Source organism: Nyctereutes procyonoides, unplaced genomic scaffold (assembly GCF_905146905.1).
Source record: "Nyctereutes procyonoides isolate TBG_1078 unplaced genomic scaffold, NYPRO_anot_genome, whole genome shotgun sequence".
NCBI lineage: Eukaryota > Metazoa > Chordata > Mammalia > Carnivora > Canidae > Nyctereutes > Nyctereutes procyonoides.
This window is the reverse complement of record NW_026575020.1, coordinates 878580-898490: the sequence shown is the minus strand read 5'-3', so window position 1 is coordinate 898490 and position 19911 is coordinate 878580. Positions and strand designations below refer to the sequence as shown.

Genomic DNA, 19911 nt, shown 5'->3' with positions numbered 1-19911 from the left:
GATCTTGCACCTTAAATTAGATTGAATGTGAGCCTGTCTCATCTCTCTACCCACTCACACCCGGCCAGGAGCACCCTGTGGAAAGGGCCTGAGAGCTGTCTATCCTTGCCCTCACAACCCTCCCTTCGGGGCCTGGCTGCCCAGCATTTATTCTGAGTTCGTTGAACACAAAAGAAACAGCATGCACAGGTGTCCCTAACCCAGAAGCAGACATCCTGTAAACGCCCTGGAGTGCACCCCCTAAGGGGCAGCTCCCTTCGCCGGCCAACGCACTCCGGGACCACACCACCTCGGGAAGACTCCGCCAGGCGCTCGCAGCCCGGCCGAGCCCGGCCAGGACGTCACATGATTCTCCAATCACATGATCCCATAAAACAGTGGAGGGGGGAGGGTGGGAAGCGAGAAGAAGGGAGGGACGACCGCGAATTGAGTAAGAAAAAAAAGCAGAGCTTTGCAGGCCGGCCCCGCCTCTACCGTCGACCAGCAGCCAGTAGGAGCGCGACAGCCGGACGCCTGGCCAATGGAAACGGAGGTGGGCGGGCCGTCGCGCCGCAGGCCCAAGTCCGGAGCTGCCCGGCCCGGCTTCGCAGCGAGCGCGGAGCCGGTCACAGGTAAGGAGGGCGGCCGCGCAGACCTCTCGCTTCCTCGGCACTTCGGCCGGGCGGACGTGAGGGCTTGAGGCTCGTCTGGAGTTTCAGCCGGGAGGCAAGAGAAGACTGGCTCAGAGAAGCTCCCCTGGGGCTTTCCGATGCACAGGAGGCAGTTTTATGGGGGGCCGGGGGTAAGCAGTGATTGCGGTGACCCCCACGAGAAGGGGGCTCTCTCCCTCTCCAGCGGCTCCGGAAGCTGCAGCCCCTTCCCCAGAGCAGGGACCACTCCATTCTTGAGCCGGGTCCTGCTGCGGGTGCTGCTGCTGGTGCTGCTGGTGGTGGTGGTGCTGGGTGGTCCCCGGGGCACTGGGAGCGAGAGAGGCGCGCGCCCTGGTCCTGGAGCTCAGAGGGCTGCGAGTGGGCTGGTGGCCCTGCCCCCCTCCAGGGTAGCAGGGCCGGGGGGTGGTGATCGAACGCCGGGGTTGGGTCTGCCTCTCCCGTACTTCCTCTCGTGGGGGGTGGGACCAGCCAACTTCCGCCTCTCCCAGCCACTTTTCCTGCTCACTCGCAGTTGGGTAGGCTCACCTTTTGGGAGTCTCTCTCCTGACGCTCGGAGTTGGGGGCTGCCACCTAGTGGAAGATGGCAGAGCTGGGGGCTTGAAGAGGCTCCTGTCCCTCTCTACCTTGGCAGTGGGGGGTGGGGGGGAGAGAGGTCATCCTCGGTTGTGAGTGTGCGCGCGCGTCTGTGCATTGGTATTCACTAGAAGCACACGCTGTACTCCCTAACTTTAGGATGCCAAAGACTGCCCCGTGGTCCCAGATCTGTGCAGACAGGCACCCCTTCTGGCCTAAGCCAGGACAACGGACAGCCTACGGAAGGTTGAGGTGTGACTCCTAAGAAGTAGGCGGGAGGAGTCTTGCCTGGAGCTGTGAGTGTAGGGGAGAGGGTGAAAGGGGCCAAGGTACAGGACCAGCCATGCGATGTCCCCTGGAAACGGTCTTTGAGCTGGGACTGGGGCCGCGAGGAGAGCCAGGTGAGGGAGAGAAGGATGCAGGTGACTGGCTGGGTGTATGTCGTCGCCACACCCAGTGTGCAGTGTCCACACAGAGACTCATGGGGGAACTGAGGCCCCAAGACAGCAACTTTTGAGGCTCTCACCATCAGTGGTGGCAATTCTAGGACTAGCACCCCAGTGCAGTATCCAGCACCCCTGTGCTTCTCATTTCTGTCCTGCCTTGTCCACCTGCTCAGAAAATGCTTCTGTCTCCCTCCTCTGCTTGGACCCCACGCCTCTACTCTCCTGGGGTTCAGGGGTCCATTCCTGGGCACTGTCCATGGTGCCACCTGGTGACATGAACCCAGGTCCAGTATGCTTTGTAGCTCTCAAAGCCTGTCATCTCCATGACTGGATATATGACAAGGGTATGTTACCTAACTTCTCTGAGCCTCAAAGTAAAGGTAATAATTAGTACTTTGGATGGTTGTTGCAAAAAAGAAAGAAAATAGGATAGAGTATTGTAACTGGCCTGGGAGAGGCTCAACAAACTTTTTTTTTTAAATTTTTTAAAAGATTTTATTTATTTATTTATGAGACACAGAGAGAGGCAGAAACACAGGCAGAGGGAGAAGCAGGCTCCTTGCAGGGAGCCTGATGCGGGACTCGATCCCCAGACCCTGGGATCACACCCTGAGACAAAAGCAGACACTCAACTTCTGAGCCACCCAGGCATCCTGAAGCTCAATAGACATTACTAGTCTTGCCCCTCCAGGCAGGGTAACATCTTCTGGGCCCATCCCATTGAACTAGTGGGGCTGGCTGAGCTTGGAATACTCATTTAGGAAGTCAGAGGTTACTCCCCAGAGACTCATGATTGGTTTCTTCTGCTAGTGCAGCTGTGTGAGTGCATGTGATCCTCTTCATGTACTGCTGAGTTTCAGCTTCCGGGTAGCGGAGAGGCAGGGTTTGGGGGTGGTATGTTTGGGGAGTCTTAAAGGGCCTGGTGGTGTTGGGGGGGCCCAAGAGCACAGGTGTCTCAAAGGCTGGTCCGGCCTGTGCACCCCTTCCCTGGGTGGTTGGGGACAGTTGGGGGGGCAGGTATGGCTGGCCTTTGGGGTAGGCAGCCCAGATTCCACGGGCTACCACACTTCCCTTTTCATAACTTTCTCAACACCCTGGTTTCCCACGTCATCATGTGACACCCCTCCCCCACCCCACACAGGGAGGCTTCTGGAGGGGCTGGCTGGGGAAGTGGAACCCCAGCTTTTCTTCAAAGGGGGACTCCCTTTTTGCCCCCCCAGCCCAGTCCTCCCATGGCCACTGATGCCTCACCCACTCCCTGGAGGTGCCCTATGTCCCTACAGATCAGACCCACAAACCCCACAAATTTTCCTTTCACAGGCTTACATCTTTTTTTTTTTTAAGATTTTTTTTTTTAAGTATTCTCTGCACCTAACATGGGGCTCAAATCTACAACCCCAAGATCAAGAGTCACATGCCCTATTAACTAAGCCAGACTGGCGCTCTCATACGCCTACATCTTTACACACTCACCCACAGATGGAGACATTTGGCCACATTTTGGGGACACAGATCGACACACATACTTGTTTGTTTGTTTGTTTGTTTTAATTAAAAAAATATTTTATATATTTATTTGACAGAGAGAGCACAAACAGCGAGAGTGGCAGGGAGAGGGAGAAACAGGCTCCCCACTGAGCAGGGAGCTTGACACCAGGCTCCATCCCAGGAGCTTGGGATCATGACCTGAGCTGAAGGTAGACACTTAACCAAGTGAGCCACCCAGGCGCCCCTGACATGCATCCTTGTGTCAGCACTTCTGTCCAGGTGCTGTTACACATGTGACGCACATACAGGACACATATAGGAAGCTGGATCTTGGGCCTCACATCTTTCTTCCTGCCTCAACAGGGAATTGTTGGAGAGGCTCAGGTGGTATCTGGCACGGACCTGGGGGAGTGACTGGCCCCAGAATCAAGGGTCACATGGGCTTGTTGAAGCTAGTCGCCAAATGCCTCTTGGTGTTTTGCAGGCAGACCATGTGGACCCTGGTGAGCTGGGTGGCCTTGGTGGCCGGGCTGGTAGCTGGGACACAGTGCCCAGATGGTCAGTTCTGCCCTGTGGCCTGCTGCCTGGACCCAGGAGGAGCCAGCTACAGTTGCTGCAATCCCATTCCGGTGAGCGCCCTGCAGCCCAGGCAAGAGCTGGCAGCCTGGCATTTTCCAAAGGGGCATCTCGGCATGGCCGGGGGGGGGGGCAGGCTTGGGTCCTTCATTTTGCCCTCTCCTCTCGCTTTCCAGGGCAAGTGGCCCACGGCGCTGAGCAGGCATCTGGGCAGGCCCTGCCAGCTAGATGCCCACTGCTCTCCTGGCTACTCCTGCCTCCTCACGATCTTGGGGACCTCCAGCTGCTGCCCGTTCCCAGAGGTGAGGGTACCATTAGCTCAACGCAGGGGCTCAGGTCAGCATTTAGACTTTCCCTCCACTCACCCCAGGTAAAAGGGCCTAGCCAATGTCGGCGTCTCTGTGTCCCACAGGCCGTGTCATGTGCCGATGGCCGCCACTGCTGCCCACGAGGCTACCACTGCAGTGCTGATGGGAGGTCCTGCTTCCAAAGATCAGGTGCGGCAGGGGTGGAGGTGGAGGGCAGGCAGATGGGCAGCATGCGGAGGCTGGCCTGCCCAGGAACCCCGCCAGCTGGGTGACCTGATTCCTGCCCTTGTGCCCTCATTCTCGTGGCATCTGTACTAAACAACCCCTTTGCTTGTGCTGAACAGAGGGGCAGCACCAGGTTAGGAAGGGGCGGGAGAGGATGCCAGACTCAAGGCCCAGCGCCAGGCATTCTGAGGGTGGAGAGAGGTCAAGCTGGGCTGGTTTAAGGCCAGTCTAGTCACTGGATGCCCCTCCTGGTGCCATATTGCCGCAGCGGACTGGCTTGTGGGGAGAGTGGGTTAGGCGCGCCTGGGAGAGCACTGAGCCTAGTGCCGGACCCCGAGCCCCACTGTGCTGGGCCTGGAGGCTCTGGCGCCAGCAGCTCCTCGAGTGACGGGAGTATTGGCCTTCCCTGACTGGGTTGGCGGAATCCTGGGTCATCCTGTCCACAGATACCAACCCCTTGGGTGCCATCCAGTGCCCTGACAGCCAGTTTGAATGTCCCAACTCCTCCACGTGCTGCACTATGCTAGATGGCTCCTGGGGATGCTGCCCCATGCCCCAGGTACAGGTTTGGGAAGAGGGGGGTGGGTGAAGCAGCAGGGGCAGAGCAAGGGGCTGGAGAGGGCAAAGACCAGGTCGGAACCATCTCTCATCAGGCTTCTTGCTGCGAGGACAAGGTGCACTGCTGCCCCCATGGTACCTCCTGTGACCTGGCTCATGCCCGCTGCCTCACGGCCACAGGCAGCCACCCCCTGGCAAAGAAGATCCCTGCACAAAGGAGTAACAGGGCAGGTAAGGAAGTGGGAGAGCATCAGGTTCGGGGTTGGAAGTGAGGCGAGGCCTCATCTGGCTCTCAGCTGGGGAAGAGCTCCCCGCCACCTGGGCTGCCCCGCACACCTCTCTCCCCTTCCAGGGGTCATATGCCCTGATGGCCGTTCCCAGTGCCCTGATGGTTCCACCTGCTGCGAGCTGCCCAGTGGGAAGTATGGCTGCTGCCCAATGCCTCATGTGAGTGAAGGGCTAGGTGCCCACAGTCACCTGGCCCGGACACCTACCTTGGAGGGACGCCTTGGGGTGGGGCGCGCTGGCAGGTCCTTGGAAGCTTGGCTGCTCAGGACTCATGCCACCCCCTAGTGGGGGACTGAGGCAGTGTCAGCTATCACCTGGCTGCTCCCTGAGCTCAAAGGACACTGGAAGTCACAGGACCTTCCCCTCCCCCCACCCAGGCCATCTGCTGCTCCGATCACCTGCACTGTTGCCCCCAGGATACTGTGTGCGACTTGGTCCAGAGTAAGTGCCTCTCCAAGGAGAACGCTACAGACCTCCTCACCAAGCTGCCAGCACACACAGGTACCAGAGGAAGGCTGCAGACCCCATTCTACCTGCACCATGTGCAGGAGCTCTCCACCAGACTGTTCCAGGAACAGATGAGGGGTGGGAGGCTGATGGCCACAAGGAGGGGACAGGGCTGGCACAGCCCCCTTTCCTCCACACTAGTCATTGCCTTTGGGTCACTGCTGAGGTGGCCTAAATATACTCTCCATCTTCCACACCTGGGTCCAGCTGTGGCACCGGCAAGGGGTTAGGTGTCCTGAGGGCCCCCACAGCCACCGCTGACCTGTCCTCCATGCCTTTCTCACAGTGCAGGAGGTGAAATGTGACATGGAGGTGAGCTGCCCAGATGGCTACACCTGCTGCCGTCTGCAGTCCGGGGCCTGGGGCTGCTGCCCTTTTGCCCAGGTACCCAGGAGTGGTGGGTGGGCTGGGCTGAGCAGAAAGTGGCAGCCAGCTAGGCCTCGTGCCCACTGTCCCCTGTCCATTCACCCTAGGCCGTATGCTGTGAGGACCATGTACACTGCTGCCCGGCTGGGTTTAAATGTGACACAGCGAAGGGCACCTGTGAACAGAACACCCCCCAGATGCCCTGGATGGTGCAGGCCCCAGCCCGCCTTCAGCTGCTGAACCCCCAGGCCACAGAGAATGACGTCCCCTGTGATAACGTCACCAGCTGTCCCTCCTCCAATACATGCTGTCGACTTATGTCCGGGGAGTGGGGCTGCTGTCCTGCCCCAGAGGTGTGTGGGTAGGGGGAGAGCATGGCAGGGGGATGACTGGGTCTTAGCCAAGGCAGGTGGCCAGCCTCCTGTTGCTTTGCTCTTCTCTCCCCTGCCTGGCCCACAGGTGGCACACCAGCTGGGTCAAGTTCATTCCCAGCTGGAGGAGCTGTGAGCAGGAGAGGGATTTGGGCTAGGCAGGGGCTTAGCTTTCTGTCCCACATGGCAGCTTCCCAGACCATCCTGTTCTACCACTGCCCCCCCCACCCCACCCCCCGCCAGGCTGTCTGCTGCTCAGACCACCAGCACTGCTGCCCCCATGGCTATACGTGCTTGGACGACGGGCACTGTCAGAGGGGGAGCAAGGTGGTGAGTGGACTGGAGAAGATGCCTGCCCGCCGGGCTTCCCCATCTCACCGCAGGGATATAGGCTGTGACCAGCACACCAGCTGCCCCGTGGGACAGACCTGCTGCCCAAGCCTGAGTGGAGGCTGGGCCTGCTGCCAGTTGCCTCATGTGAGTGCCACTCCCACCACCACCACCCCACCTGCCCTGGACAGGGGGTCTGAGTCTCCCAGGGAGAGGAGGGGAGAGTTGAAGGCTGCCCTGTCCCTCCCAGGCTGTGTGCTGTGAGGACCGTCAGCATTGCTGCCCGGCCGGGTACACCTGCAACGTGAAGGCCCGATCCTGTGAGAAGGAGGCAGACTCGATCCACCTGGCCGTCCGCCTGGCCCATGGCCCTCGCGTGGGTGTGGGGAACGTGAAGTGTGGGGAAGGACACTTCTGCCATGATAACCAGACCTGCTGTCGAGATAGCCGAGGAGGCTGGGCCTGCTGTCCCTATCGCCAGGTCAGTGCCCCCTCACCCCTGCCCTGGAGCTCGGTATCCCTGGGAGCCAGGTCCTGCTGTGCCCCACTCTGACCCCCTGTCCCCACCCATCTGTGGCCGTCCAGGGTGTCTGTTGTGCAGATCAGCGTCACTGCTGCCCCACTGGCTTCCACTGTGGGGCCAAGGGCACCAAATGTCTGCGGAGGGAGAGTCTGCGCTGGGACATGCCATTGAGGGACCCAGCCCCAAGACAGCTGCTGTGAGGCGAACCGAAGGACTATAGAGTCTGCAGCCCTTGGGACCCTGCTCGGAGGGTCCCCACTGCTCAGGCCTCCCCAGCACCTCTCCCCCACCAAATTCTCCCAAGTCCCCCATCCTGAGTCCCACCCCCATCATGGTTGCTGGGGCCTCAACCTAAGGCCTTCCCTATCTCAAGGGAGGCTGTGGCGAAAGCCATGTTACAAGCTGCCATCCCTCCCTGTTTCCGTCTACCCTGTGGCCAGGTGCTCTTCCCTCTCCACAGGTGTATGTGTGTATGTGCTGCAGTAAAGTTTGTACACTTTCTTGATTTGACCACCTTGCCTGCCCTACTCTGAGAAGGGCCCCCACCCAGTGTCCATGATCCCCAACCCCACAGAAAGACACACACACAGAGTTAATCTCACCAGTTTTATATTTGCTGTTGCCCACAGCAATCCCATCACACGATCCCCTAGTCCCCAGAGCGGCCCCAGCCACCAGCCCTGTGACATTGTAGCCCAGAGATGGGCTAGTCAGCAAGCAGCACCCCCTCCCCTCCCGGGGGTCCACAGAGAAGGCCCCCTCCCTTCCCGGCCCTCACACTAGCAGCTGAGGCCCGGTCGCCCCTCCTGCTTCCCCACAATAGATCTTTCTATGTACAGCCACGTTTATACAGGCACTGCTTCCCCCCACCCAGCCCTCCTTCCCCAGCACCACCCAAATGGGGGTCTGGACCCCTCCCACCTCCCTCTTGGAGGCTGACCCGGGTCCCTCCCGAGACCGAGACCTCACCCAGCACGTACCACCTGACAGCTCCGCAGGCCCCCCGCCACCTCTCCGGGCAGGGCGGGGGGGGGGCACTGGGGCGCTAAGAGCGAGGGCCCCTGCGGCCCCCCGGCGGGCGCACCCTGGGGGCGGAGCCGGGCGGGGGGGGCGGGGTCGGCCCGGGGGCGGCGCCAGGCCGGGCGGGGGCGCTACTTGACGTTGAACACCATCAGCGGCCGCTCCTCCCGCCGCTGCCACGGGCTCTTCTTGTCGCCCGCCTCGTCGCCCGCCTCCGCCCCCAGCTCGTCCTCCGGGCTGGTGAGCGAGTCGCGCCGCAGCTCGCTGGCGCTGCTGCGGGAACTGTCCCCGCGGCTGCGGCCCCGACCCCGGGGCACGGTGGCCGCCCGGCCCTCGGGCGCCGCCACCTCGTCCAGCAGCGGCGTCAGCGAGTTGTCCTCGGGGGAGCAGAGGCCCGTGCGGCTCTCGCTGCTGCTCGGCTCCGTGTCCTCGCTGAGCGCCAGGCGCGGGGGCGCGGGCGGCGGCGGCGGCGGCGGGGGCGGCGGGGCGGCGGGGGGGGCACGCTCCCGCTCCCGCTCCTCGCGCAGGGGCCGCCGGCGCGCGGGCCGCGCCTCGTGCACGTCGACGCCCGAGTCCAGGCTGGCGTCGGTGCTGCGGCCGCCCCCGCCCGCCTGCAGGTCGATGTAGGAGTGGCGCACCTGCGAGTTGGAGCGCCCGTCCAGGGACACGAACCAGGCGCGCGGGTGAGGCTTCACGCCCAGTTCGAGCAGCTTCTTCTCGGTCAGAGCCTGCAGCTCCCCGTTGAGCTGCGCCATGGTGGACTCGTTGAACAGCACCGGGATGGTGACTGAGCCGCTGACCGGCGCCGAGCGCCCGCCCCCCCAGGCCTCGCCGCCGCCGCCGCCGCCCTCGCCGCCCGCGCCCGAGTGGCTCTGCATCAGCGGGCGCTGGGGGTCGGGCGCGGGGAAGGGGCGCGCGGGGCCGGGGCCCGTGCTCTCGGCCGGGGCCGCCTCGTCGCCGGGCCCCGCGGCGCCCCCCTCGCCGCCCAGGCGCACGTAGTGCGCGGGGATCACCAGGGTGGGCATGACGTTGCGGTAGACGCTGTCCTTGAGGTGGTCGATGGAGCCGCAGAAGATGAGCTGCCCGGCCTGGCTGAGCGACGGCGGCCGCGCCAGCTGGTCCACGGACTGCGACAGCAGGAAGTCGGGGGGCTTGCTCTCGGCCGCCCCCTTGTGGCCCAGGTAGTGCTCGAAGGGCGGCGGCGGCGAGGGCGGCTCCTGCAGGAAGGCCGGGGTGGCCGAGGCGCCCCGCCGGTACTCCTCGAGGCCTGGCTCCAGCCCGCCGGGCCCCTCGACGGAGCGGGCGCCCTTGAGGCCCGCGCCCTCGCCCCCGCGGGCGCCCCCAGGCTCGGCGGCCGGACGGCTGCCCGCGCGTGGCTTGGCGCGGAAGAAGTCGTCCCGGGAGGCGGCCAGGTCCCGGGAGCTGGAGAAGGCCGAGTGCAGGGGGCCTGGGGGCGGAGCCTCAGGGTCCCCCGACGGCGCGGGCTCCAAGGGTCCCCCACAAATGAGGTGGAGCTGAGACATCGAGGTGGCTTGGTCTCGTTTGTTACCATCAGAGGGCCCAGACAGCTGCAGTTTGCGGTGCTGTTGCCTCGGCTTCAGGCAGCGCCTCCTGGAGGGTGTTGGGGGGAGGGGGGGTCGCGACCTCAGGAAAGGGTGGGGGCCAGAGCAGCTCCCTACCCCCGCGGTTGCAAGATGAGGGATGGGGGGAATGCCTGGGACTGGAGAGAAATACTGGGGAGACCGGAGGGGCCTTGGGATTGGTTTGCAGAAAGAGTGCCTGTGGGAGGGCCAGCCAGCAGCTGTTCCCATTTGGGTCCCCCAGAGGGGAACTGCACTCCTTCACACGTAGGGGGTGCTGCGAGAACCTGGGAGGAGCCCCTCTGAGGGGCTGGGCTGGAGGTCCTGCCTCCTCTCCCCCCACTTCTCTTCAGCCACCTGCCTCTGGGGTCCTAGCATGTGCTTTTGCTGCCTTTTCCTGTCAAGGCCTTGAAGATTGGAATTGTATTTTACACGTGCTTGGAGCGCGAGTGCCCAGCCCCACAGCAGACCTAGGATGGGCCTCAGTCTGCTGGGATGAGGGGAGCATGGGCGATGGGGAGGCACTCACCGGCAGTAGTAGATGAGCAGACACAACAGAATGAGCACCAGCAGGGCCAGGGCTGCCAGGATGGTGAGCAGGAAGATGGTGTGGTAGGTACCAATGTCCTGGATGCCCGATGTGATGGTGACCAGTCCTGTGCCAGGCAAGGGCTTAGCTTTCCAGGCGTGGGTGCCCTTCTGCCTTCCAGGAGTCCACACTCCCAGCCTCCCTTCCCCCACTGTGCCCCGTCCTGGCTGTCCCCCTGTCTCTCACCAGCGGTGGGGGAAGCCATGGCAGCTGCCCAGTACCCCAGCTGAGGGGAGACGAAGGTCCAGTAGAGCTGCCGGCCTTCCTTCCGGATCACACCAGTGCCATTGCGTACCCACAGTCCTGGGAGAGGCAAGAGTTTTGTGAAACTCGATGCCCATCCCCCATCTAATTCCCACTGTCTTCCCCCAAACTCCAGCAGCTGCCACCCCCTAAGGCACTCACCACTCTTGGGGTCGAACCTCCAGGCTGGAATGCTGGTGCCTGCGGTCAGGGCGCGAGGCTCTGAGGGCACGGGCAGGGACAGGTGAATGGGGCCCGAAAGTGGCACTTCTGTTCCATTGCCCGTCAGCAGGTGCACACTCACGGCAGCCAGGGGCATCAGCTCTAGCCAGGAGCCATTGCCTGGGGGAAAGGAGACAGGGCTGAGGGCTAAATCCTGGTGGTGGGGAGGACGCCCTTCCATGCGGAACATGCAGCTTACCTGAGCTGGAGGCCTCGGTTCCCAGGAAGGCAGGGAAAGCGCGCATTTCCTGCTGGGTGCTGGCAGGTGTGAGTGAGGCCCAGAGCTGGCTGTAGGTGGAGCTGACTGGCAGTCGGGCGGCCCGGCGCTGGAACTGCACCCAGGGCTGGGAGCGGGCACCTGGATAGAGAGGCAGGGCTGCTGTGGCTTGGCCAGGGACAAGCTTCCCCAGGGAACAGAGCAGAAAGCAAATATTTGAGAAGGGAGCTAACCCAGTAGCCACCGGGTTAAGCCACTTGGGAAGGTGAGAGAGGGTGGTGGCTTGGGGAGAACTGCATTCATAGAATGCTGACAGGGAAAGGACTTGGACCTGAAATCTAGTCCTGGGTGTGCGACCCTGAGCAAGTTGCTTGCTCTCTCTGAAACACCGTTTCCTTATTAACCTATACAGTAGGGAATCCCTGGGTGGCTCAGTGGTTTAGTGCCTGCCTTTGGCCCAGGGCGCGATCCTAGAGTCCCGGGATCGAGTCCTGCGTTGGGCTCCTGGCATGGAGCCTGCTTCTCCCTTCTCCTGTGTCTCTGTCTCTCTATGTCTATCATAAATAAATAAATAAATCTTTAAAAAAAAAAACAAAACAAAACCTATACAGTGAAAAGGTTCAGGTCCTCAAACAATTCCCATTGCCTAGTGTGTGGCGGGCACTGTGTCAGGTGCTGGAGATAGAAAGGTGAAGAAGACACAGTCCACAATTCCCTGCCTTGAAGTTCACGGTCTTGTGCAGGGCTGTGCATCTGGGCACCTGTCAGGACTCCCCGCTGTGTGGGTGGAAATGGTCTCTGCGCTGCCCACAACACAGTACCCACTAGACACACCTGCCATTTAAGCCCTTGAAAGGTGGCTGCTGTGACTCAGAAACTGGATTTATTTGAAATTTTACAAAATTTATAATGAACTTTTATTTAGCCACATGTTGCCAGTGGCTGCTGTATTACACAGCTTAAGATGTGTGTGTCTTGTCTGTCTTCCTTGGGGTGGGAGGGGGCGTATAAAGAGAATTCCAATACCATAGGGTAGTAGCTAACATTAAGCTTTAAGATGCGCTGGATACTATTCTGAGCAGGCTTCCTGTGTTAACCCCTGTAATTAGTACAATAGCCCTGAAGTAGGTGCTTTCATTATGAACCCTGTGGTAAACACACAGAAATGGAGCCCAGAGAAGTTTAGTGACTTGCCCAAGGCCACAATCCTGGAGCCGGACTGAAGCTCAGGAAGTGCGGTGCTGGCCCAACTTCTCAGCCCCTCTTCACCCTACCTTGCTATTAAAATAGCAGGTAGCAAAGGGTGCTTGGCCCACCCAGCTGGGGAAGGCCCAGTGGAATCTTGCAGGCTAAGACTGACTCCACCAGGAAAGAAGATGTAAAGGGACCGCCAGGAGAACGGGTGACCGAAAGGCCCAGAGGCACGGGGCAGCGTGCTGGTCCATGGACACAGGTGGCTGCATGGCACGCAGGCCTCACAGGGCACGGTCAGCTTTATGAAGGACTCTAGGCTTTACCTTGAGAGCAGTGGGAGCCACAGGAGGCCATTAAGCTAAGAGGCAACAAAGGGATCATTTGGCATTTTATTACTTATTTATTATTTTCTAAAGTAGGCCCCATGCCCAACATGGGGCTTGAACTCATGACCTTGAGAGCAAGAGTTGAGTGTTCTACTGACTGAGCCAGCCTCATTAGGCATTTTAGAAACCTCCAAAGACAGTCTAGAAGCCTCTGGTTCAGGACCAGGGAGATGAAGATGAGCAAACGAGTAACTTGGAGATAAGGGCTCAAGCTAGGAATATAAGTTGGGGAGGGGGTTCTGTCTCTCCAAAACCCACTGTGGCTCCCTCATACTAGCCAGCTCAACCAGTCTGCAGCAGGCACCCCTCCTGCAGAGCCAGACTGGAGCATCCCTTGCACCCTCACTGTCCCCTTCTGCCCCTGCATCTCCAGTGAAGGTGCCTTTGCTACCCCTTCAACTCCTGAGCCCACAAGGCTCCATAGCTCCCTTCCCCTGATTCCCTTGCCCTGCTACAGGTGAGGGATGTCTCGATGCTGAAGACCGCTGCCCTCTACTCCACTGCTCTGCCTGCTTTGCAATTAGTTCAGGGTTGGCAGTGATCTGTTTGTCCGTCTTCCTACTTATCCGTGAACTCTGCAAGACTTCCTTCCTATTGTTCCCCAGCACCAGACACAAGCCTGGCATGGCACAGGTGCCGCAGTAAGAGTTGGCGGGGCAGAGACTGAAGCCGAGGCTAGAGGGGGACTGCTGTGGGATTGCTCCAGGCCTTGTACCTGAGAGAGTTGCTCAGTCCCTATGGAATGACCCTCTGATGGCCCTCTCACATAGCTAGGCACCCAGTAGGTGCACAAGAAGCACGTGTAGATCCACCAATGAAACAGGTGGCAGGGAATAGAAATTCTAATGGTAGGAGTAGAGGGAGAATAGAAACCACGAGAAGCCCCAATAATAATAAACATTTATTGACCACCTTCTCTGCTGTTTTTTGCATGCTTGTTGATATTTAATCCTACTTCAATTTGATGATATATTTAAATTGATGATTTGACTGTCAATATCCACATCTTACAGATGAACAAAGGCTCAGAGAGGTGAAGTGACTTGCTCAAAGGCACCCAGCACTAATATGTGCAAGAGTGGAGCTCTCTATCCCCAGTCAGGGGAAGGAAGAGGAGCTGGCATGAGGTGGGGGGAAAAGACGAGCCTTACCAGGAGAGCCCAAAAGGATGTGCACCAGGTCCTCATAGAGGATGAGGGTGGCCGGCCGCTCGGGGAGCAGATAGAGGCTGACTGACGCATACACTGTGGGAGGGGTGGCCCATCAGCTCCAGAGAAAGCTCCCCCCACACACCCCTTCAACCCCAGGGCCAGGCACCAGGCACTCCCTCCATCTCCAAGTGAATCCCAGTGACTGCCTCTTCCTTCAGCCCCCTCTGCATACCCCCAGCCCCGCAGCAGCTGCTGAAAGGCCCGCCCCTCCACCCCCAAAGACTATTTTGGGAAGGGGCTGATGGGGTCAGCTGCTGCCCCCTCCCTCCACCTGCCCCTGCACTCACGGGGCAGCTTGTCAACACGCCAGGGCACTGAGTTGGTGAGGAAGCCGGGGCGGGCAGCAGTGACCAGCACCCAGGTGCCCAAACGGTAACTGAGGGGCAGTATAGCCACGCCCTCCGAGTCCGTGGTGCCAGCGGCCAGCAGCATCCGGTTCCCAAACACGTCCACGGAGGCCCGGGCCAAGGGCACCAGCTCCCCGCTCACATATACCTGCACCTTGATCAGGATCTCTGTGGGCAAGATGGGGTGAGGAGAGTGAGGAGGGAGGGGGGAGGAACTGAGGGGCGTCCCGAGATCAGAGGAGGGGGCTGTGGGGCCCAGGCTCGACAGGGCTTTATGACAGGGCATTGATAGGGCCCTCGTGTAAACCTCAAGTCAGCGCATGAGGCGTATGGTGGTGCTATGGCCATATTTCAAGTGCCACATTTTTACATTTCTGAACTCACATTGTGCCTCTGACTGATGAGGTCATCATTGTGATTGGCAGTATTGTTTTTTTCTTCCTGGTACATGAAATAATGGTGTATCTTACAGTCAATGATGTATCAGACTTCATAAAAGATGCTCTTGAGCCCATTTTACAGATAAAGAAGCTGAGGCTCAAAGAGTTTAGATATTTGCCCTGCAGTTAAGGAGGGAGACCTGGGATCCAAACCTGGGAGTCTGCCTCTAGACCCAAATTCTTAACCACTGGACCCCATGGGGCTGGTGTCAGGGAAGGGAAAGGGAAGAGGACAGAGAAAGGAGGAATAAGTGGAGGGCCAAGGGTCCACAGGTGAGGAGGAGAGAGTGCAGGATTCAGCCAATGAGAGGGGTTGCCAGGGGGGCTCGGTCAGAGTGTGGGTCCTGAAGAAAAAGCTGAGAAGGGGACACTAGGGAGTTGGTCATTCCTCTTACTCATCTTCTTCCCAGAATCCTTTGCACAGCTTGTTTCCTTTCAGCTTTAGGGACTCACCCCAACCCCTAAGCCCAAACAAGCACCTCCTGACCCCTCCCCCTCACAAGTACTCCCCACCCCCTCCAAGCCGGTCAGCTACAAGTCAGTCACCATGGCAACGCCCTCATTCCTCCCAGGAGATGGGCAGAGAGCTGGGGCCCTGGCAAGGGGAAGGAGATCTGGGGGGGCCGACCCAGGCCCAAGGGAAACTGGTGTGGAGAGGGCTGCGAAGGGAAGTCCAGGTCTTTTGCTTTCCAGCTGCCTCTGCCCCTGGCCCCAGGATAGTTTGGCCAGGATGGACTGGCAAGTGTCCTGATCTCAGATGGGGTGACCCGGTAGGGACCAGGCCTGGAGCTGTTCTCATGGATTCCCTGGGCAGCCTCTCTGATCCTTGGTACCATCTACCTCTTCCCGCTGAGCATGGCTCCACCCGCAAGAATCTGCCTCACCCCTACCTTGCTGCTAATAATAGGAGGAGCTGTCCATGCCTAGAAAGGTACAGGGGCCTCAGTACAGGGCCCAGAGGCCGGTGAGGAATGGGCTTAGTGCTGGACAAATCCAGGGAAGGCCAGGTACAGAAAGAAGAGCCTGGAGCTCAGGGCAGCAGGGCATGGGGAGGTCAGGGGGGCTTGGGTGTGGAGCCTGATGCTCAACAGTGACAGGTGTTTGATCTCAGGCTTCCAACGCCAAGGGCCAGCGCCACGCCTGGGCCTGGCATCCCATCCAGCTGTTCGCCTGAACCCACCTCCCACACCCCTCCCAGGCCAAAGTCCAACTTGGCAGGGGGGCTGCACACACTCTACTCTTTCCTACTCTCTGGTTTTCCCAGGAGCGGCCAATCTCCCTGCCCCTCCTCCACCACTACCCAGGAAGAATGCTGAGAAGCTAGAGGGGCTTGGCTACTCCCCACCCCTGCCCAGGCTAGGAGCAGCTGGATGGAGCAGCTGGGAAGAGAGGACCCAGGAGTCTGGAATATGGTCATTTGAAGGAATGCTCAGGGTTCCAGGGCCAGAGCCTCAGGGAGGGGAGGGGGCCCAAGGAACCGCACAGGGGTGGGCAGGGGTGAGCAGGTGCCTAGCAGCTTCTCCATCCCCTTCCCCTCAAGCTGGGCTCTCAGCCAGTGAGAGCCTCCCATCCTGACTCTCTTCCAGTCAATTCCCCGGGCCCCCTCCCCTGGGGTACAGGACTTGCAGGAAAGGCTTTTTGAGAAACCAGGGCCCCTTCCTACCCATCAAAGCCTCCTCTCCTCCCACAGAGAGCAGGGAAGACTGAGGCCAGAGGTGAGCCTTCCCCATTTCTCAAGCCTGACATTCCATACTTGCATCCGTCTCTCCTGGCTTCAGCCCTGCCTCCTTCCAGGAGGAAATCCGACCCCCCTCCCTTCATCCGGACCCCACTTCCCTGAACCAGACACCCCCCCACCCTGCTTTTCCTGTCAGCTCCTTGGTGGGGAGGCGAAGAGTGGAGAGCACTGCTTCAGGCAGGGATGGGGCCCGGAGGCGGTAGAGGGAAGCGCGCGGGGGTGGTGGGGCAGGAGGCTGGAAGGTGGGCGCGGGGCTGGAGTGGGCGAGGCCCTGAGACCCCAGGCGTCGGAAGGGAGCCGCGGTCTAGCTCTCCCCCCTCGCCCGCTGCAGGAGCCCACCCCACCCCCACCTCACACACCCACCTGGGCCGGGAGGCGCCGGGAGGCTCCGTTTCACTGCGAGGGAGAGGTTAGAAGAGGGGGGGGGGTGCGCTGGGGGCAGGCTGGGGATAGGAGTGGCCGGAGGTCCGCTGGAGGGGACCCAGGCACCTGCCCGCCCCGCCGGCGCAGCCCACAGCCAGCCAGCCCAGCATGGCTCCGCCACCACAGCCCTGCCATGCGCTTTGGCTGGGAAGCCCCGCGTACCCCCTTCTCCAGACCCCCCCAAACTGCAGCCCCTCCCCCCTCGAGGGCTGACAGCGCTTCTTTGGTACACCCCCAATCCTGAACCTGGGGGGGCCGGCCGGGGGCTGTCAGGGTCCAGGGCGAAGAACCCCATTCGAGCAGTCAATCCGCCCACCGCCTCCCCCTCCCCCCTTCCAGCCCGGCTCGGGGCGCCCAGCCCCCGTCCGGGTCCGAGGTGGCAGCCGAGGCTGGCGCCCCCACCCCGGCCGGGTCGGCAGCGGGGAACCCGCAGGGGGCTGCGGAGCGGGCGCCCGCCCCAGCCCGCCCCTGGGCGGGTGTCTCCGATAGACAATGGCTCAGGCAGCAGCGCCTCGCGGACCCGGAGAGAGAAAAACAAGGCGAGAGGGGGCGGCGGCGCGGAGCCTGGGGACCCCCGCTCTCTCCATTGTGTCTCCTCGAGACCCCCGCCCCGGCCGTCGCCCTCTCCCTCCCCCCTCTCCCCCGTAAGCGCCGACCCCAAGTCGCTGGCTGCCCCCACCCCAGCCCAGGGAACAGAGTACCCCCGATTCACGAGCGCCGAGACGAGGGAGCTGGCGGGCGGGGGCCACATCGAGGGGGCGCAGGCCCGCGATCGCTGCCCCTCTCGGCCGAGACTCACCCTGCGGGCTGGGGGGCTCCGGCGGCGACTTGCCGGGAGCCCGGGAGGCGCCGCCGAGCAGCAGCCCCAGCAGCGGCAGCAGCCGCGCGAGGACGCTGGGGCCACTCGGCGGCGGCATCGCGGGGCTCGGCCGGGCCCTAGAGGCCCATGGCTCCCGCCCGGCCCCGCTCGGCCGGCCCCGCTCAGCCCCAGCTCTGCGCCGCGCCGCGCCGCTCGGGCTCCCGCTCTGGCTGCGGCGGCCGCTCGGCGCGATTGTCTCCGCCCGGAGCCGCCGCCAGCGCCCCCTGCAGGCGGCGCCCCACCCCGCAGACCTCGGGGCGCCGCCCCCTCGCTGCCCCGCTCCGCGCGCCGCCCGCCCGCCGGCCCAGCCCGCGCTCAGCCCACCCGGCGGCCCCCACCCTGCGCTGCCAGACCCCGAGCTGCGACGGCTGCCACGGAGAGGGGCCGATCGACCCGAGCGCTTGGAGGTCCGGAGCCCTCGGAATTTGGTGCAGAATTTGGGAGGAAAAGCTACTGCTGACCGTACACTCGAAGAGGCAGTAGGGTAGTAGCGTCTCCGAAAAGTGTAGGAACTGCCCAGGTCTGTCCGCACAAACCCCCACGCAGTGGGAGCTGGTCAGCGGGTCTAGCTTCTGCCTCTTGGGCCGTGAGCAAGTGACTTCGCCTTCTGGTCCCCCGCCCTTCTTTCAAGTGAGAATTGTCATAATCTCTAGCTCGTGGGGCTGTCCTCACGATGACATGAGATCAGGATGTAAAGCATCTAGCATATGCTTGACAGGAGCAGGGGCGCCATCAGTGGGGCCGGTGTTGGTCCAGGGAAAAGTGGGGGCTCACCTCCACTCTAATATCCATTGTTGGACAGTCATAATGCTTAGGAAATTTCTTCTAAAGATGCCAGCGGCCTTTGCGAGAATCACCAGGGTCCCACTGGTACTGGCTCATGATGGCAGTCTTCGCCTTCTTCCCCAGCCATTGAACCCCACATCTGAGGCCTGCCCTAGCCCCAGCGGAGCTCTCTTTCTTTCCAGTTTCTGGTTGTCATCATGGTTCAGCTTCTGGGTGGCTAAATCCTCATGTCATTCGGTGTCCCTCTCTTGGTTTTCCCTGGCTCTCTCCTCCTTCTCACGATGTGGCGCCTCAAGGGGGCCTAGATACCTAGAGCAAGAGCCTGGTTCCCCACAGGACAGCAGGCTTCTCTCCTGGTTGGGTCCCCTGGTTGGCTCTTCTGACTTAAGGGGACCTTGTGAGTTTGTGATACCAGATTCTTTTTCTACCCTCTCCCTCCCTCTTCCTTCTTTCCCTCCTCCTGCCCTCCCTCTCTTTCTAATCTTTCCCTCTCCTCTTCCCTCCCTCTTTCTCTCTTTCTCACAAATCTCCATCTAACCAGATTTTCCAGTCCTCTTCTTATGTAACCAATTTTTCACAATCTCCACACAGAATTCAGCACTCATCCCTGGTGAATTTCATCTTGTTGGTTTCAACCCAACTTTACAATCTGTCAAGGGCTGCCATGAACCCGCTTCAGTAACCCATTGTATTGGAGCTCCCAGACAGCCAGCAGCCATCTGCTGGGTGGAGAGCAGCTTCCCTGCCTCCATTCAAGGGGCTTGGGACAATACCAGGCAGCTCAGGGCCAGGACCGAGCTCTGGAACAACCTCCTAGAGGTCTCCTTCAGCTTTATCGGAGTTATTCAGTTTTAGTTTTTTTAATTTTTTTTATTTATTTATGATAGTCACAGAGAGAGAGAGAGAAAGGGGCAGAGACATAGGCAGAGGGAGAAGCAGGCTCCATGCACCGGGAGCCCGATGTGGGACTCGATCCCAGGTCTCCAGGATCGCGCCCTGGGCCAAAGGCAGGCACCAAACCGCTGCGCCACCCAGGGATCCCAGAGTTATTCAGTTTTAAATCCAGCTCGCATTTCTGTCTTGTCCATAAGGCAAATACCAAATGCTTTGCTGGATCAAGATAAACTGTCTGGGGCTATGAAGCTGCAATGGTGGGGTGGAGAGGGAATCTGGCTGGTGTGTAAGGATCACAGCAGCTTAATCTTTTCCTAAGAAAAGTCACCCAACTAAAAACCTGTTCTGGAACTTGCCATGCATGATGTCAAATTGTTTTCTTTTCCAAATTTACCTTTTATCCCTTTGGGTAAAATCAAGTACCAGCAGCTCTTGTGAGGTAAGTCTGCTCACCAGTGGCCTCCCCCAACACTTAGCATCTAGTCCAAAGTCCTACCCATGGCCAAAAGGCGCTACCTGCTTGCCCCAACTTCTGACCTCATCTGGATCCTGT

The 19911-nt window shown here is 60.5% G+C and overlaps 2 protein-coding genes across 3 annotated transcripts; one reads left to right on the top strand and one right to left on the bottom strand.

Annotated features, from left to right (window-relative positions):
• The first annotated feature begins 543 nt into the window (after window positions 1-543).
• On the top strand, window positions 544-7719 carry GRN (granulin precursor). Of its 2 annotated transcripts, none has more exons than XM_055333932.1 (13): window positions 544-611; window positions 3642-3786; window positions 3910-4035; window positions 4146-4230; window positions 4713-4825; window positions 4920-5055; window positions 5177-5271; window positions 5490-5613; window positions 5906-6003; window positions 6093-6338; window positions 6600-6833; window positions 6937-7167; window positions 7272-7719. In XM_055333932.1, the coding sequence occupies exons 2-13, from the start codon at window positions 3649-3651 to the stop codon at window positions 7407-7409; spliced, it is 1764 nt and encodes a 587-aa protein (XP_055189907.1). In that variant the 5' UTR covers window positions 544-611; window positions 3642-3648; the 3' UTR covers window positions 7410-7719. The 2 variants fall into 2 exon arrangements, with proteins under 2 accessions (XP_055189907.1, XP_055189899.1); XM_055333924.1 differs by lacking the exon at window positions 544-611 and adding an exon at window positions 645-781.
• A 69-nt stretch (window positions 7720-7788) lies between these two features.
• On the bottom strand, window positions 7789-17843 carry FAM171A2 (family with sequence similarity 171 member A2). The gene is made up of 8 exons (XM_055333912.1): window positions 17619-17843; window positions 14159-14386; window positions 13812-13904; window positions 11063-11221; window positions 10804-10983; window positions 10585-10701; window positions 10339-10465; window positions 7789-9840 (listed from the first exon to the last, which is right to left on the bottom strand). Exons 1-8 carry the CDS (start codon window positions 17734-17736, stop codon window positions 8361-8363), a joined length of 2502 nt encoding a protein of 833 aa, XP_055189887.1. The 5' UTR covers window positions 17737-17843; the 3' UTR covers window positions 7789-8360.
• Between the last annotated feature and the right edge of the window lie 2068 nt (window positions 17844-19911).